Here is a 19,435-nt window from a genome sequence, read left to right on the forward strand (position 1 = left end):
TTTTCTCACAAGTAAATGGATCCAAAAGTAACAATATTTTTTTTTTATGACCGAGAAATCCATATGCAGTCAACCTTAGGACCAACAACAGCGTCTGAAATTCGGAATAACGGGCCCGACCCTCTGTCCTTTTCCACTTAAATATTACGCTTAGTTCACATGGTGCGGGGATTGAACCTATGACCTAAGTCAAAAAGTCTCTCGACCTTATGCTTAGTTTTGCCACTTGGACCATGCCCTTGGTGCAAGAAAAGTTTAACATTAGTCAAACAACCCATTATCCAAAAGTTTCAAGTTGAAAGTGACAAGAATATCCCATTGACACAGAAAAAAAGACCTCTAAGCACTTTCCAATCAACTCAAACACAAAAGGATACCTCAAACTTTGACATGAACAGTTAGTTTCAAACTTGACTTCAAGAATTAATTTAATCAACACGCATTCTCCAAAACATTCAAATTGAAACTCAGAAAATTATGATACATGTATTTTGTGGTCTTGTAATTCAGTTGCCAATATTGTGATTCTAGAGAATTTCCTACTCAGTTAGTTAGTTAGTTAGTTAACAGACTAGTTAGTTAGTCCAGAACTGTCAGTTTGTTAGTTACAGCTGTCAAGAAAATAGTTAAGCAGTTGGAGCAGTTATTGAAATTGGATCAGCTGTGATCTATATAACATTGTATTCAATTCATTCTACAATCATCTATGAAAATATATCGTTTCTCTTATCCTACTTCTTCTTCCTAAAATCACCTAAATCCCCCATTTTCTTAACTGTTAAGCTCGAGTTTCCTCTGTTGAAACTCCTCTACATTTACTTGAATTCTCGATTAGTTTCTTAATCCTGCAATTCAGTTATCAGTGGTATCAGAGCCATTGAATCCTCGACATCAATGGTAAAAGGCACTAGGGCAAATGGAGAACTGAGAGAGATGATGCAAAAGATGTTAGCAGAATTGGGAACCTTGGCAGGTGATGTATCCAATTTGAAGAAACTGGATCAAACAGTACTCGAATTGAAGAATCAACTCACAAATACAGATGAACGTAGGAGAGATAAAATTCCAATGGAACACGAACAAGAAGATCCAATTAGGGTGGATCACTCAAAAGAAAGAAGGGCCAGAACTAAAGAAAGGATCTAAAGAGGAAGGAGCCCTGCTAGCCATACTTCTCACCATTCGAACTTCTCTAGATGGTCAAGAATGGATTTCTTAAGGTTTGCTGGGGAAGATTTAAGTTCTTGGTTGTTCAAAATCGAACAATTCTTTGAAATGGAAAATGTTCCAGGCCATGAGAAAGTTAATGTAGCTGCTTTACAATTGGAGGGTGAATCCATACAATGGCATTTGTCCTTTATGAGATATAGAAAATACCTTCAACCTGCTACTTGGAATGATTATATCATGGCTATGGTGGAAAGATTTGGTACATATTTTGATGATCCCATGGAGGAAATTAAGAAGGTGAAGCAAGTAGGAAGTGTGGTGGAGTATCAGGCTATTTTTGAAAGGAACTTGGCTAGGGTCACCTTGTCTCATGAAAATGCTATTAGTTGCTTCATTGGAGGACTGAAACCTGAGTTGAACATTGCTGTTAAGAGGGCTGAACCTATCACATTAACACAAGCTTACAAATCTGCCAGAATGGAAGAGGCATATCTTGCTGCTGTAATAAAAAGTTCTTTTCCTGCTATGAGTTCAAGCAATGTGGAAAATTCTTCGAGAAGGTTTAATGATCAGAGGGGCCAGTACAACAAACCTATTTTGCCAACACCTAATAGAGGAGGACAACCAACTCAAAGAGGATTCAACCGAAGAACCCTTACACCAGAAGAGATGAATGAAAAAAGGGCTCAAGGACTTTGCTTCTTTTGTAATGAGAAGTATGTTCCAGGCCACAAGTGCAGGAATTTGAAGCAACTATATCTTCTTGAGTTCGAAGAAGAAGATAAGTGTTGTGAACAAGAATCACCAACTGAGGAGGCAGATCAAGCAATAGAGAAAATCCAAGAAAAATTAGATATTTCCATGCATGCTTTAAATGGATCACTGGGGTACAAGACCTTAAGAGTTACGGGTTATCACTCTAAGAAACCTTTACACATATTGGTGGACAGAAGAAGTTCACATAACTTCATTGATCCATCACTAGTGGAACAGTTGGGGTGTCCTGTTGTTCAAACCATTTCTCAACCAGTTGCTACAGGAAATGGTAGCATACCAGTGGACAAGATGTGTAGGATCTCTTGGTTATTACAAGAAGCAGAATTTTCAGCTGAATTCTTGGTGTTACCCTTGGGCAACTGTAGGGTAGTCCTAGGGGTTCAGTGGTTATTGACATTAGATGATATCAAAATGAACTTCAGAAATTTAACAATGGAGTTTATGTATAAGGGCAAGAAACATGTTCTAAGGGGTGCTGGTAAACAAATATTGAACACTGGAGCTTGGAAACTAGCCAAGATTTCATCAGGTAACCATACACAACTCTATATGCTTCAGTTGGTATCCAATTTGAATGAAGAAAGACAATGGTATTCTCTAGAAACTAAGAACACATCTGTCACTGATCCTGCCCTAGCCAGTTTACTACTTGAGTTTAAAGAATTATTTGTAGAACCAACTACACTCCCACCTTCTAGAGGAGTGTTTGATCATAGGGTAGTGTTGCAAGCTGGTACTGAACCAATCAATAAAAGACCATACAAGTATCCATCAGTTAAAAAGGATGTGATAGAGTCCTTAGTTAATCAAATGCTTAAACAAGGGATCATTCAACCAAGTTATAGTCCCTTTGCTGCACCTGTTGTATTAGTTGGGAAAAAAGATGGTACATGGAGATTATGTGTTAAACAAAGCTACTGTGAAGAACAAATTTCCTATTCCAATAGTAGAAGATTTGTTAGATGAACTTGGAGGGTCAGAATTTTTTTCAAAAATTGATCTCAGAGCTGGTTATCACCAACTGAGAATGGCTATTGAGGATGTACCAAAAACTGCATTTAGGACTCATTTCGGTCATTATGAGTACCTTGTTATGCCATTTGGTCTATCAAATGCCCCTGCAACTTTTCAAGGCTTGATGAATTCTGTGTTTCAGCAATTCTTAAGAAAATTTGTGCTTGTTTTCTTTGATGACATACTGATTTACAGCAGAGATATTAAAGCTCATTTGATACACTTAAGGGCTGTTTTTCAAGAGATGCAAAAACACTAGTTGTATGCCAAGCAAAGTAAGTATTTCTTTGGGGTTGACAGGATGGAATACTTGGGACACTTCATTACCAAGGAAGGGGTTTCTACTGATCCTCAAAAGATAGAATCAGTTCAGAAATGGCCTATGCCAACAACTCTGAAACAATTGAGAGGGTTCCTTGGATTAGATGGTTATTATAGAAGATTCATCCGAGGATTTGGAGTGATTTCTAGGCCATTAACTGATCTTTTGAAAAAAGACAGTTTCAAATGGTCTCAACAAGCAACTCGTGCTTTTGAAGCATTGAAATCTGCTTTGACAAAGGCTCTTATACTTGCACTACCTGACATCACTAAGACTTTTGTGGTGGAGACTGATGCCAGTGGATATGGTATTGGGGCTGTACTGATGCAACAAGTTCACCCTATAGCTTTTATTAGTAAAGCATTATCACCTAAGCATGCTGCCTTATCAGTATATGATAGAGAGTTACTGGCCATTGTTCATGCAGTGACAAAATGGTCTCAGTATCTGTTAGGCCAGAAATTTGTCATTAAGACTGATCAAAAGGCTTTGAAGTATTTGATGGAACAAAAATTGCATACCAACTCTCAGCTGCTATGGTTGACTAAGTTGTTACCATTTGACTACACTATTGAATACAAAAAGGGGGTGGAAAATAAAGTAGTTGATGCTTTATCAAGGGTGACTAGTGCAGAGCTTATGACCTTATTGATTTCTCCTACAGACACTTATCTACTTCAAGATATAACTGCTAGTTGGGCCAATGATATGGAGCTCAAAGACTTAATTGAACACCTGCTGGCTACTCCTGATGCTCATTCACAATTTACTTGGTTAAATAACCAGTTGAGAAGGAAGGGGAAACTGGTAGTTAGCAAGGTACCTCAATTGAGGTCTGAAATCATCAAACTATGGCATTCTAGTCCTCAAGGTGGTCACTCAGGGGTGGAAGCAACCTTGAAATGGTTGTTGACATTATTCTATTGGAAAGGCATCAGGTTGGATGTGAAACGGTTTATTCAGAACTGTGTTGTGTGTCAAAGAAGTAAGTCTGATCTAGCTGCTTACCCAGGCTTACTCCAGCCTCTTCTCATCCCTGAGGTGGTGTGGTCACAGATAAGCATGGATTTCATTGATGGTCTACCAAAACACAGGGTCATGAGGTGATATTAGTGGTTGCTGATAGATTAAGCAAGTATGGGCATTTCATCCCTCTGAAACATCCCTATACTGCTTAGTCTGTTGACAAAGTTTTCTTGGATAATATTGTCAAGCTCCATGATTTACCTGATTCTATCATTAGTGACAGGGATGTTGTTTTCCTCAGTTCTTTTTGGCAAGACTTGTTCAACTTGCAAGGTGTGCAATTGAACACTTCTACAGCATATCATCCTCAGTCTGATGGTCAGACTGAGGTCTTAAACAGGTGCTTAGAAACCTACTTGAGATGTTTTTGTCTTGAAGATGCTACTAACTGGTTTTCTTGCTTACCCATGGCTGAGTACTGGTATAACACATCCTACCATTCAGCTATTAAAACAACCCCTTATGAAGCTCTCTATGGCAGGCCCCCTTTTCTCCATTTACCTTACTTACCTGGGGAATCAGCTTCAGCTGAAGTTGATCATACATTACTCCAAAGAGAATTGAAGCTACAACTCTTGAAGCATCACTTGGGTAGAGCTCAACTCAGAATGAAACAGCAGGCAGACAACCATAGAAGTGACAGAAATTTTGATGTAGGGGATTGGGTATTTCTCAAGGTGCAACCTTACAAGCAATCTACCCTCTCTTCTCAACCCTTCCACAAACTAACAGCCAGATACTATGGTCCATTCCAAATTCTCAAGAAGGTTGGCCCAGTAGCTTACACTTTACTGTTTCCACCATCAGTCAAAATCCACCCCACAGTTCATGTTTCTCTTCTTAAGAAATGTCATGTTGTACCTACTGAAATTGCTTACCCTCCCACCACTGATATTGCTAACCCTCACTGTCCCAATCCTGAATCCATATTACAAAGAAGAATGGTGAAGAAAGGCAACAAAGCAGTAGCTCAAGTTTTGGTGAAGTGGACTGGTTTGTCTGCTGATCATGCTACATGGGAGTATTTCAATGTTCTCAAGACCAGATTCCCTGATTTTGATCCTTGAGGACAAGGATATTTTCTGGGATGGGAGTACTGATACATGTATTTTGTGGTCTTGTAATTCAGTTGCCAATATTGTGATTCTAGAGAATTTCCTACTCAGTTAGTTAGTTAGTTAACAGACTAGTTAGTTAGTCCAGATGTTATATCCCGTATTTTGCACATTTGGATAAATCGAAATAATTGTGACTAATAAGAGATAAGGTAACATTTTGATCTTATTTGCTACATAAGTTGTTCATGAAAATATTGATGCGGAGATATCGAGGAAGACTAAGGGCAAAATTGGAATTTCAAAAATTAGTTTCGTGAATTATGAAATATGAACCCAAAAGAAGTGGGCTTGGAAAAAAATCAAAAAAAAAAAGGCCCAATATAGGGTGGTCGGCCATGTGGAGAAAAAAAAGGGTCCAAGCCCATGGAAAAATTTAAATCATGTGTTAAATAAAGAAAGGGCCATAAACCTCTTCATAATTCAAGAAGCTTCAAGACAAAAAAATGGAGAGCAAGAATGAAAGGCCATTCGGCCATGTCCATGGAAAATTGAAGTTCTTCAATCTTGATCCAAAAAAATATTTTCTTCTAGTATTCCTACTAATTTGAAGGTCCTCTTTAACATGGTACAAGTGTTGGAGCAAGAAATCCCCTCTTTGTTGCAAGTTCATAATTATATCCAAGTGGGAAATTGAGGAAAAAGGTAAGAATTCATATTCTTTTATATGTTATGGAAGGTTTATGTATGTTATAGTATATAGAAATGAATGAAAATTTTGAAAATATGGATGTATAGTTGTGGCCGTGGATATGTAGTTGTGGCCGTGTGCATGTGTGAGTCGTAGGAGCAATGATTCAATGATTTTATTTAGTATTTTAGTTGTTGTTGTTGAGAATTCTATGTTGACAATGAAGGTGTGATGATTCTAGTTGAAGTTGTAGGTGTTGGAGGGTTGGCCATGTGGTGTATATGTTGTCTAGGAAAAATGAACAAATTTCTATGTAGTAATTTGATTGTTGTTGATATGTATTCGATAATGAAAATGAGAATTTGATGGTTTAAATTGATGTTGGAATGGTTACGGGCTGATTTGGAAGCCAACGTGATCTTGGTGTCGTTTCTTTAATCGTGAGAATAATGTTGTTAATATGTGTGTTGTTGGGATAGTTCATGAATTTGGAAGCAAGAAATGCATTGAAATTGTTCCTAGGGAAGTTGGGGAGTTTTCGGGTAAAGTATAGTATATTGGTGGAATTGTGGAATATTGTGTAGATTGCTTGAAATGTTCTTGAATGGTGTTTGAATGATCTTGGAATAGTAACGAATATGTGAGCATCGATATCGACTTGAATGTACATAGTTGAATTGAATGTTGATGAATTATGTAAAACAAGTTATTAATGTTAGAATGCATTTTGAGTAAATTGTTAAAGATTGGAGATATGATTGTTGGCATTGTTATTGATATTTTGGCCGAGTTCCATTCTCGGGTTTGTTGTTGTTGAATTGGCCGAGTTAGATTCTCGGGGATGGTGTATTTACAGGGGAAGTGCTGCCGAAATTTCGGTAGAATATAAGTGAATTCATTTGAAAGTCTAAGGCAAGTGAATGACGATAAATTTAATGATTATATGAACTCTTTTGTATGTAGATTAGCAAGCTTGGATAAATAAGCGTAGCTAATAAGGCGTGGCACAGGTATGTAAGGCTTACCCTTTCTTTCTTTGGCATGTCCTAGAGCCAAGTAAGGTATGATGTCGATATGCACATTGTGGTTACTCTATTCTGTAATTCTGAGCTTGTTTATGCTTCGTATGCACTCTTGGTGTGTCCTTAAAAGAGTTCTGTAAGAATTAGTGTGCTCGACTTTTGAAAACAGTCTGTTATGTTTTGGTACGTATGTATGGTCCCAGAAGACCTATCTGATTTGATCTACAATGAGATTCAAAAAGCTCATGACATAACTATTGTTTTGATACTCTAAAGAAAGCTTCTGAAACGTTCAAAAGGTTTCTGTTCCTAAAAGAATTCCGTAAGTATCAATGCCCTTAACTTTGGTATATGGTCTCGGATCGGGTTGATATATGACTATGATCCCTACGGCTCTTTGATGTGCTTATGACATTTGATATGTTTCCGAATGACATTCGAAAGATAATTAATATGACTAAAGTTTGATCTTCAAATGTTAGAACGTCCGATTATTCCGTTACGTCCTTGATATATTTTGATATGTACATATGATTCTAAAAGCTATATTTGATTTGATCTATATGACATCCGAAAGATACTTGATACGATTATTGCTTGATTTTCCAAGAATGGCTCCTGAAACGCTTTTAGAAAGTTCAGTACTTCAAAAGCTTATAACTTTCGTATACTGATTCCGATTGACCCGAAACTTGTTTCTGAGCCTTCAGGAGCCGGTAAGTATGCTCGTCTGTTGAGTCTTAATTTGTGTGCATATGGTTTCACATTATTCTGTTCGTGCAAGCCTCAGTTTGGATTTCACTGAGCTCGGGCCAGGATATGTTCTCGTGCGTACTCCTCTGCATTGTTCACCGCGTCCCTCTCACTTGCGGGCCGGGGCATGTTATATATGATATGATGACGGGGTGGTGGCCAGGATGACACATTCACTGCGTCCCGCAAAAAAAGGTCGGGGCACGTTACATGCATACGTGATACATGACATTGGCATGCATGATTTCATTCACCGCGTCCCTCACGAGGGCCGGGGCACGTTGTATGTTTACATGATATATGATTTACCGCGTCCCTCACCAAGGGCCGGGGCATGTTATATGTATACATGACATATGATTCACCGCGTCCCTCACGAGAGGGTCGGGGCACGTTATATGCATATGTGATACATGATTCTGACATGCATGATCGGTGTTTGGAAAGTAACCCATTTAGTATTCTGTACTTGTTGTACTCCTCCGGACAGGTGGTATCGGTATACATGATTTGTGTCTGGAAAATAATCATTTGGTGCTCTGGATAACGTACTTACTTTTGTATTGTTTGTTCGGTTATGGTTCTGTTCTCTGTATTCCATGCCTTACATGCTCAGTACATTTTCCGTACTGACCCCCTTTCTTCGGGGGCTGCGTTTCATGCCGCGCGGGTACTCCCAGACGAGTTGAAGACATGATAGAAGATGTTCCAGCGGAGGTGGCAAGCTCCACTTGCTCCTGGAGTGCTACCGAGTCAGAGTATATGTGTTATGGTTTCTGATTAATGTTAGAGACTTTGCAGACATCGTCGTGGGTATTGGTTGTCAGTCTGTAAGCGGCTCCATCAGCCGATATGACATTCTGTGTTATGAAATAAATTTTATATATAATTACAGATTTTGTTTAAATTTTGAGAACGATAAAAGAAAGATTTCGAAAGCTTAATATGTATTTTACTTTTATCTGTTTTTCAGAAGTCTGAAGAAAATTTGTGTGTAATAAGAATCTGTGGGTTCGCTCGGCTCCGGATATGGGGTCGGGTGCCCATCACACCCTAGGGATATTAGGGTGTGACACCAGAACTGTCAGTTTGTTAGTTACAGTTGTCAAGAAAATAGTTAAGCAGTTGGAGCAGTTATTGAAATTGGATTAGCTGTGATCTATATAGCATTGTATTCAATTCATTCTACAATCATCTATGAAAATATATCGTTTCTCTTATCCTACTTCTTCTTCCTAAAATCACCTAAATCCCCCATTTTCTTAACTGTTAAGCTCGAGTTTCCTCTGTTGAAACTCCTCTACAGTTACTTGAATTCTCGATTAGTTTCTTAATCCTGCAATTCAGTTATCAAATTACTCCAAGATTCAAACTTAACATAAATAAGAGACCATTAAGCATCTTCCAAGCAACTAAGACACAAAAATTAACAACCCCCATTAAATTAAACTGGGCTCTCTGCCTTGTCCAAAAGCCTTTTTTTAAAAGGTTACATTGTATAAAAGCTTTTAGCATGGCAGCATCCAACACATCAATTTATTCAAAGGCTGAAGGGGTGTCCCCTAAACTTGACAAGTTTTGTAACTTCAGTCCCCAAACTATTGATGGACTTCAAGACACCCTTAAACTCAGTTAAATGGGTTTTATTACGCTCCTGTGTTAGGACACCTCAGCAACGTGAATCCACACGCTGTCCACTTGGCATTTTTTTGCTGTGCCATGTGGCAACACGGGGTGAATTTAAATTCAGTTGGCCAAGTTTAGGGGTGTCTTGAAGTCCATTAATAGTTTGGGACTGAAGTTGCAAAACATGTCAAGTTCATGTGCATTTTAAAATTGAAGTGGTGAAAGTTACCTTGGTGAAGCGTGTCGTGTTCCATTGAATTTCTCTGCTGCTTGAAGAGTTTTGCTATATGAGTGCCACGATGTGTAAATGTTTGTGTTTTTTGGTCCTCTTCGAAATGAAAAATGAGACACTTCTATAGGCAAATATAAGGGGCCATTTGGGTGGGAATAAGTTATCCCGAGGTTCTACTGACGGGATTATTTAGTGGATTGTTTTTATTGATACTCGAATTTATGTGGTACTTTTTAATTTTTGAGATTTAAACTGCATGAAATTTGATCAATATTTTAAAATGTATTTTTTCACCAAATTGATATGAGAAAAGTTGCAACTTACACTACTTTTCATGTATTTTCAAATATATAAATTTAAAATTTAAAATATTGAGTCAATTTAATCCAATTTAGCTTCAAAATTTAGTTAAATTGATTCTCAAAAAGCAAAAAGTATCACATAAATCGAGACGGGTGATGTAATTATTTAATTTTTGGGTTGAAGTAAATATATAGTGTATAATATAAAATTTGTTTGTTTTAAATTAAGATAATTTTTTATACTTACTCATCAAATAATAAAATAAAAACACCATTTATTTTTCAAAATAAAAAAAAACTTTTCAGAAAAAAGTTTTGAGTCCTACCAAACACCGTGTTACCCACTGTTTACTCTTCAGGCTTTATTGCGCATAGCTATTGGAGAAGTGTGGCAGGTTAAGGAGTAAGGACTGAATAAGGGGGGGAGGGCGGGGGGAGGGGGTGAAATCTCTCTTGAAAATTGTGGTGACAATCTTTTTTGTTGTTTTGTCAAATCAACTTGATTTGATTGTACAAGACAATTCAGTAGAATGTATATAGTAATACTCTGAGTCTGCACTGGCCTATGATATTATATAAGAGCAAATGTGAGGACTTTTGTAGTCCTCACAATAATTTTTTAAATTTTTAAATTTTTTTTAATTAATTACTTTTATGTCTTAATTTTATTTATTTAAGTTAATTTTTTTATTTTTTATTTTAAAGTCTACTTTTCAAAAGCTATCGAACTTGGAAACTTTTGTAGTCCTCACAATAATTTTTAATTTTTTTAAAACTTTTTAATTAATTACTTTTAGGTCCTAATCTTATTTATTTAAGTCAATTTTTTTATTTTTTGTTTTTAAAGTCTACTTTTCAAAAGCTATCGAACCTCCTACCTCATTTTTCACGTTCTTTGATTTTCTGATTGGTGCTCGATATCTGCATTTGAGCCCAATTAATCCAGATAATTCGCACTGTATCGCGCCTATTCGGGGGGAGCGCTTCCTCCAAAGATTTTTTTCCATATCCATGTTTGAACCCCTAATCCCTAATTAAGAGAGGAGCAGCTCCATCCGCTGCACACGTTAAATTATGTATTTGTCTTAAAAATTCATTAACTATGTATAGATTATTTATTTAGAACTAAAGAACTTCAGAAAATTAGGATACATAAGTTATAAATGTCAAATTCTGCCTCCACATTTGATTTGAAGTAAATAATTTCATCAAAATGGAAGTTAAAATATTAAAGGAGTGGAATGAAAATTTTACTTTTATATAACTACCCGCTTGTGGGACTACAATGGGTATATGGTTGTTGTTGTTGTTGTTGTACACTTGTACTAATATAAATTATATTTCTTTAGTTAAAATATCTACTTTTATATCTTGAGTTTGGGCCCGAACTTAACACGGGCCTCACATAACTAGTAATGACATAAAATCTCACTAATTTCAAAAGCTGCAACAGTGACATGTTATTACTGGATATGAAGTTAACTTGAAAATTTTGAAATTTGTGACTGACAAAAATTGTTTACTTGAAAAGTTGGTCAAAGTACTTTTTCAAACTTGAGATTCATCTTCAAACTGTCCAACATAAACCAAATGGAAAAAAAAAAAAATATCCTAGACAAACAGCACCTTAAATTTACCTAATCCTTCATAGTAAATTCCATGTGGCAACATGACAAATAGAGCAATGTCCTCTTATAATTGATTAAAGGCAAAAGACATAGATTGACTCTTAAACTATACCCGAAATCTTGATATCACATTCAAACTATTAAGGCGACCTATTACACACCTAAACATTTAAAATGTGAATTTATTTACCCCTAGTACACATATAATCAGTTGTACAGTGAAAAGTGTAACACACTCTCTCACCACATCAACGCCACGCCAGCGCCACCTTGAAAATTTCTCAAATTTTAATTTTATATTCATTTCCTTTTCTTTATTCATTTGATTTTCTTTTTATTAATTATATTAAACTAATTAATCACTAATTAACCATTAAAATCATCCAATAATTATATCTTTTTCATCACCATCACCCCTACTCACTGGAACCACCAATCTGCCACCACCATCGCTACCAATTTCACCACCACCACCATTTCACTGGAAGTCCGGCTCTAACCCGCCATGAAACACCAACTAGACCACCATCGTTCCCCTACAAATGCTTTCAATTAATTAGTCGCCAGAATATGGTATTGAGCAAAACGATGGAATCTTTTTGCATTTGTGGACAAATGAATTTGAACAGAGGGAGTATTAGTAATTTTACTACTACTGCTGCTATCAACGTTACATCAATGGCAATAGTGCCTTGTTATTATTAATTTAATGTGGGGAATTTCACAAGTATACCAATGGACGGTTGTTGCTTTGGTTGGTTGGAGAAATCATTGGGTGGTTTTTGGAGAAGAAGAAGTGGGTGATATTTCAGATTTTTTGTTTGTGAATTTAAAATGAAGAAGAAGAAGGGTGTGGGCTGTCGGGGTGGCTTGAAGGTGGAGGAGAAGAGGGAGTGGGGTGACGTGGAGGTGGAGGTTGGCTAGTGGGGGTGGTCTGGTGCTGCTCAAATGAAGAAGAAGAAAAAGAATGAGGAGGAGCTGAACAAGGGAGGGTGTGAGGGGGGGGGGGGGGGGGGTTGGAGGGGATCCTGAAATATGTATATTTAGCAACAAAAAAAAAAACATAAAAAGATAAATAAATTCAACAAAACGTGCCTGTTTTAAATTATTTTTTATTTTATGCCACATCAGCTTTCAGGGGGTAAATAAATTCACATTTTAAATGTTTAGGTGCGTAATAGGTCACCTTAATAGTTTGAGTGTGATATCGAGATTTTTGATATAGTTTAGGGGTCAATCTATGTCTTTTGCCTTGATTAAATTACATTGATAGTGTTGTAATTCAATAGAGTTGTCAGCATATATAACTTAGACCCTTTGTCAAATTTTTGCACCTTAGGTCCATGATATTTTCGCGCATGCATATAGAAACATCAAATAGGTCTAGTGTCATAACATTGTCAGTGGCGGAGATACCTTTGGGCAAGAGTATTACCAAAAATCGCTAAAATTTATATATATGCATACCGACATCACTTAATAGATAATGCAAATAAAAATCAAATTGGAATAGAAAGTAAAGTCGTGTAACTCCACAACCACACATCTAAACTCGAGTACACATCGAGTTGTGATAATAAACTCGCATTACTTATGAAAAATTCTGTGTTAGCTACTGAACATCACTCCCATATGCTCTTAGCCTTGTCAATGTGCTTGAAATCATAAGTCATCACCAAGCTTCTATCCATTCTCCTCAACACAAACTTCTCAACCAAAGTGTAGCAACTAAATCTTTTCCAATTAGTCCTATTTTCTCTGTTTTGTTCAACTTGTTTAATCCTCCCTTGATTTTGCCATCCAGCTCTTTCTTGTTCCCACTTCATTCTTTGAACTATTTCTTGTCTCAATCCTAAACTTGTAACTTCATTTGCATCCTTATCATAGCTTCTAAACCATATTACTCCTTGGACGACATTGTTATCATCCCATGTTGCTTTATCAGTTCCGACAATAAGGACAACTTCTGGGTCAAGTGCAACATCCACAAGTACTGAATTCCCTTCATTAATGTTGTCATTTTGACAAGTAAAAAATTGCTCCCATCTCTGCTCAAGCGTCATTTCATAGAGCATTGATCTCTCCGTTTGTTCTTTAAGTATTGTTCCGTCTTTGATAAACACAAAAGGACAATACCATTTCCCCACAACAACAACTTCAGAACTTTTACAAGAGGGTGTCAAATTGAACTCAGGAAGTCGTTGCCTCAACTTAGTATTGATGCCTCGAGCATCATCATTTAATTCGTAGTTTTTAGGAGTTCTAGCACAAAGATGCCAACCTCTTCGCCTTAGAAATCGCGGTGGGAAACCATCAGGTGCAATAGACTTGGCAAAAAAGCTACCTTTAGCACTGCAACCTGTATTATATAGACAGATCTCAAATTGCTGATATGCATCCTCTGGATCTAATGGCTTCGTTTTAACGTCTCGTATACATCTGCAGAAACAATAGTTTCTCTTGTCTTCCTCCTTTGAACAAGCAAATGCTCGTCTGCAAAATATTACAATAGATGTGTAAGTACTAATCAGAAGAACTCTTAATAAATGAATAAGAATCAGCAAGTATAATAACAATAAAAGATAGAGATTTGAATGTAAAAAAACTGGTTCAGTTCACGTTTTGGGAGGCGCTGTGCTCAGAGTAGATTTTTGTTGCCACTCCGATGCAAATAGCAAAATAACGTCCTAATAACAAGATACAACGAACCACTCATGAATCGTCTATGGTATGCTCAAATAAAAGCTCTAGAGAACTCTTAAATCTCTCAACTGCTTTTGTAGGAATTTAGTGTGAATAGAAAAAAGACTTTGGATCAGAGTGAAATGATAAAGATTCAAAGGATGAAATCATGGAAACTCAAAGCTATGTGGAAATTCAACTGAAAAAATCTCTCAACCGCTTTTATAGGAATATGTAGCATCGACAATAGCCACATTAAATTTTGAATCGCTCAAAATAAAAACCAACATAAGGCAATTCATTACCTTGGTTTATCCAGGCAAACAAATAAACCAGAAAAAGAGTTTTCTTTTGTCAGAATCAATTGTTGTGTTCACTCCGATTAAGAAAAGGTAAAGACACAATACTAAGGCTAAGCTGTTTTCTTATAAAGTACAGAACAGGAATAAGAAGATTCATATGTGTACTATTAACTAACCAGTGGCAGACACATAATTTTTACGAAGGGTTCATCATTTACTATATGTACATTATAAAAGGAATGATAACCTTATATATACTGTGTGATTTTCCCGTGTTACTAGCCTGAATCAATTATCAAATCACAGAATTATATAAACTGTCACAAAAATTAAAATAACATACCCTTTGCTCTTTCCATGAGGCTTGATAGCATAATACTGATTGCAAGACAATGGCTTATTAAGAGCTGGAATGAACATTACACCATCCCTGAGAATAATCTGGTTCTCGCCATTACTAGTTTCGTATCGAACGGTCAGTTTCTTGTTCTGAGGGAAAGGCAAGTCCATCAGATCATGATTTTTGCAATGTCCAAAACAACAATAAGTTTCAGATTCCTCATCTTGAATCACTAAGTAACCTGAATTTGGACCTTCAGGAGGTAATGAGAGTGCATCCGGATTCTTTTGGTAGTAAGAAAGAGGCCTTGTCACATACATTTTCTGCAAAAACAAAAACAAACAAAAAAACTGCTAACTGTTTTCAATTTCTGTCTCAAAAATTTTCTTTGAGAATCATGTTAATAACCTCCAATAGCTATAGTATATATTAGGCCATAGAGCCAGCTAGTTATCAACATGTTGAATCATTTTTATGTTTGCTTGGCCTTGTGTTAGTCTTAGGTTGACTTTTTGGAGTAATTCACATAGGTTCTACCTTTTTTATTTTAAGAAAATACAAGGAATTTGTTCCAAGTGTGCACAATATTGCTTGTGTTGAAAGATATAGTGGAGATCATGATCTTTGTTTAATTTCAAATTGCAGCTTCTCTGCAGGAACAGCTTGTCATATAGTCAAAGCTGAAACTAATAATTTATTTAATCAAGAAGGATTTAACTTAAATACACTAAGGGCTCGTTTGATATGAGGGATAAGGATAAATAATCCCAGGATTATATTTGAGATGAGTTTATCCCACGTTTGGTTGGAATAAAATTACGGTATAACTAATCCCGGGATTGTAGTGTTATTTTATCCCTGTGAAAAGATGAAATAACTAATCCCAGGATAAGTTATCTTGGGATAACTTGTTTCCAACCAAACGACCCCTAGCAATGTAAAAAAGTTTTACCGTGCAAGTGTAATTTAACAAGTTGTACCAGACTACGAGGTGATACACCTTATTTTTTGATTTACTAATCTCTTCTTTTATGAACGATTACCTGTAATTCTTATTTATTTAATCTAAATTGTATAATTTATATATATATATATATATATATTTTTGTTAGTGTATAGAATCTAAATTCAATAAAGAATGCATAATACAGACAAAGCAACTTTTTATATAAGTACAGGGGTGTATTAATCAGATAACGTCCCGTCATGCTGTTTCGAAGAAGGTAGGAAGAAATTTCCTTGATACTTGAACTATCTTAAAATATTGAAACAACGGTTACTGAAAATTTAGTGGTAAAGCCAAAACCATGCTATAAATTAGTGTAATTTTAAAGTAGTAATAAACAATGGTTATCAGGACCATAGTTTAGCAACAGGATTTATTCAAACACTTTCTTGGTGTACGTTCGTCTCCGATATTTCATTATCTATTTTAATTTGCCATCTCTCCGTGTCAAAATATTTGTCACTTTTACTAAAAATATTTGTCATTTCATTTACCCGAAATAAAATTAAGTATTTTTTTTTCATTTTACCCTTGTATTAATTACATCAATGGACTGATTTTGTCAGTTCACATACCAACATTTAAGACATTTATTTGTGCGAATTGCCCTTCAAAAGCATTGGTCTTTAATTTTTGCCCCTCAAATTGGTAGTCTTTAATTTTTATCATTCGCCTAATATCCCAAGGTTCGGGGTTCGAACCCCAGCTCAATAAAAAAAAATGTAAGGTTTGGATTCGCAAGGCAGAGTTTTGCATGCAGGCAGAATTTGCAAAACTCTACCTCACATGCCTTCGATATAAGGCAAAACTTCGTCTTAAGGAGAGTTTTGGCATGCCTGAAGGTAAAACTCTACCTGATTATGCAGAGTTTGACTGCAAACTCTACATTCAGGTAGAGTTTCAAACTCTGCTCGAAGGTAGCAAAATTCTACCTGAGGCAAAGTTTTTGGTATGCAAATCTCTGCCTTACGAATCCAAATTTTACCTTGCGATTTTTTTTTTTAATTTTTAACTGAGTGGGGTTTTGAACCCGAAATCAAGAGGTTCTAACGAAGGGCAAAAATTAAAGAACACCAATTTAATGGGTAAAAATTAAAGACCACCCCAAAATAAGGGCATTCCCGTTAATTGCCCCATTTAAGAGGTTTCATCATTAATAGAGTAAATATTTATTGAGTAGAGAGAACATGATAAAATATGTTAAAAGGATAAAATAATCAAAATACTACCATTATAATTCCTTTCTTAATGAACGTGTAAATGAAAAATGCGATTAATATTTTGAGATAAGGAAATATGATTTATGACTTGGGGGATTTTCAACATTTTCACTGTGCCCAAGTTTCTATGTGGGAGCCACAGGGAAAACAGGTACTATTAAGATATTGCTCCCTCCGTCCATTTAATGTAAGACAAAATACATCAAATCACACTTAAATTATATCTAAAAAGTTGAGTTCACATTTTAACTAATCGGGCGACCTATTTAACCCCCTATTCTTCTTTAAGCTGAAATTAATACCCCTATCCGTGACGTGACAGAGGAAAAAAAGTTTATCTTTTTAAGTGTGAGTGAAAATTAAAAAAAAAAACATATTAAAAATTGATTAAATTGTACACATGTCTATTTTTAATGGGATGTCACATAACTAATCGCACTTAATTATTTGTGGGCCCTCTTATCTTTTGTTTACTCTTTTTTTGTTCCTCTGCTTCTTTCTTTTTCCTTTCCTTTTTCTTTGTGCAACGCTTCTTCACCACAGAAACTCCATTTTTGCCGATTCCATCACACATTTTCCTCCGATGACAGAAAAATTAGGATAAATGACACCACAATCATTTTCAACTTTCTTCTCTGTGTTTTCAAAGATAAAATGTATCCAATTGTTTAATTAATCATTCCAAAGTCCAAACACCACACAGGATCAACCCACTGCTATGGCCCATGAAAACCCACAAAATCCCTATTTTCTGAAGGAGATCACCTTTCATCTTTTATAAAGGGACAACATCAACAAATGTGGCCGGAAAATTTATCTAGAAAAATTTCTTCGGCAAACTTCCATTTTTTCCGGTCAATCTTCTACCATATTCCTATCTCTCATTCTAATCTTCTTTCTCTTAGAATTATTATGCAAAAAATCATTACCAATAAATTACAAATTATTTTCACAAGTTGAAACCATTTCAAATTCTTAAATCTGAAATGGGTAGTCGAAAATGTTGAATCTAAAATGGATAGTCAAAAATGTAGTTGGGTTATCAATTTTGAATCTGAAATTTTTGTTTGTTAGGTGATTTGTTAGTCAAAATTGGTTTGCAAGATAATGGCTAGGATGAAAAAAATGAAGAAGAAGAAGAAGAAGAAGAAGGGTCTGGGAGGTGGGGGTGGCGTGAAGGTGGTGCTGAAATGAAGAAGAAGGGTTTGGGCGTGGGGGTGGCGTGAAGGTGGAGGAGAAGAGGGGTGGGGCGGAGGAGTCGAGGGCGGGTGGTGAAATGAAGAAGATGAAAAAACAATTTTTTTATTAAAATTTAAAAATCATTTTTTACTTTAATTTTGTGAATAAAAGAAACAAGTGTGAATAAAAAAAAAGTAAAAGGTATAAATATATTGTATTTCTGACTTGGGTTGACACGGCGTTGACGTGGGCTAACATGGCGTTGATGTGGCGCGCGTGTGGAGCACCTCACACCATGAGAGTGGTTTTATACCTCATAAGGTGGTATTAATTCCAGTTTAAAGAAGAATAGGGGGTAAATAGGTCGCCCGATTAGTTGGAATGTGAATTCGACTTTTTGGGTATAGTTTAAGTGTGATTTGATGTATTTTGCTTTTAATGTAATGCACTTTAGCTAGACATAAAATTTAAGAAAGAGATAATTATTTTTTAATGTTGTAGTCTTAATAGTTTTGGTATAAAACTCGCAAAATGGTTATAGTTTAGTTGGGCTCAGGGGCGGACCTATGTCCAATTTAGTGGTGCTTTAGCACCCGTTAAATCCGACGCAGACTAGATACAGTTATATAAAAAATATAAAAAAAATTAGATATAAAAATTCAAAAAACACCCTGGAAACTAAAAACACAGTTGGGTGCTTTGGTTTCCAGGCCGAGCTTTAAAGATTTGGGTGGTTGGGGAACCTGGGCTCGAACCTCCGCTAGGGATTTATTTTCATTAATTTTAATGAGGCACCCACGACTCTTAAATCCTGGGTCCGCCACTGGTTGGGCTTTAACCAATTCATTCATTATAGATCTCTTGAAGTATTAGATTTACTTACAACAGTGTTTTAAAAGGTAGTTTTGGACTCCCCTCGCGGCTCGCCCCGCAGCTGGGCACTGGTAAAATGCCTCAGGGCTTACGTGTGGGGCTTAGCTATGTGAGGCTTACGCCCTAAGAGCCCGATTGTACGCCTTAAACACGTTTAACGCCCAACGCTCGGGCTCGCCTAAGAGTTCTTACACAAATTATGTGTCAAATTCCTG

The 19,435-nt window shown here is 36.2% G+C and overlaps 2 protein-coding genes across 2 annotated transcripts; one reads left to right on the forward strand and one right to left on the reverse strand.

Annotated features, from left to right (window-relative positions):
• The first annotated feature begins 1,206 nt into the window (after positions 1-1,206).
• On the forward strand, positions 1,207-2,913 carry LOC132639908 (uncharacterized). Its single transcript, XM_060356294.1, has one exon. The coding sequence runs from the start codon at positions 1,207-1,209 to the stop codon at positions 2,911-2,913; it is 1,707 nt and encodes a 568-aa protein (XP_060212277.1).
• A 10,122-nt stretch (positions 2,914-13,035) lies between these two features.
• Positions 13,036-15,501, reverse strand: LOC132642820 (uncharacterized). The gene is made up of 2 exons (XM_060359848.1): positions 14,946-15,501; positions 13,036-14,111 (listed from the first exon to the last, which is right to left on the reverse strand). The coding sequence occupies exons 1-2, from the start codon at positions 15,260-15,262 to the stop codon at positions 13,241-13,243; spliced, it is 1,188 nt and encodes a 395-aa protein (XP_060215831.1). The 5' UTR covers positions 15,263-15,501; the 3' UTR covers positions 13,036-13,240.
• Between the last annotated feature and the right edge of the window lie 3,934 nt (positions 15,502-19,435).

Source organism: Lycium barbarum, chromosome 5, assembly GCF_019175385.1.
Source record: "Lycium barbarum isolate Lr01 chromosome 5, ASM1917538v2, whole genome shotgun sequence".
Lineage (NCBI taxonomy): Eukaryota > Viridiplantae > Streptophyta > Magnoliopsida > Solanales > Solanaceae > Lycium > Lycium barbarum.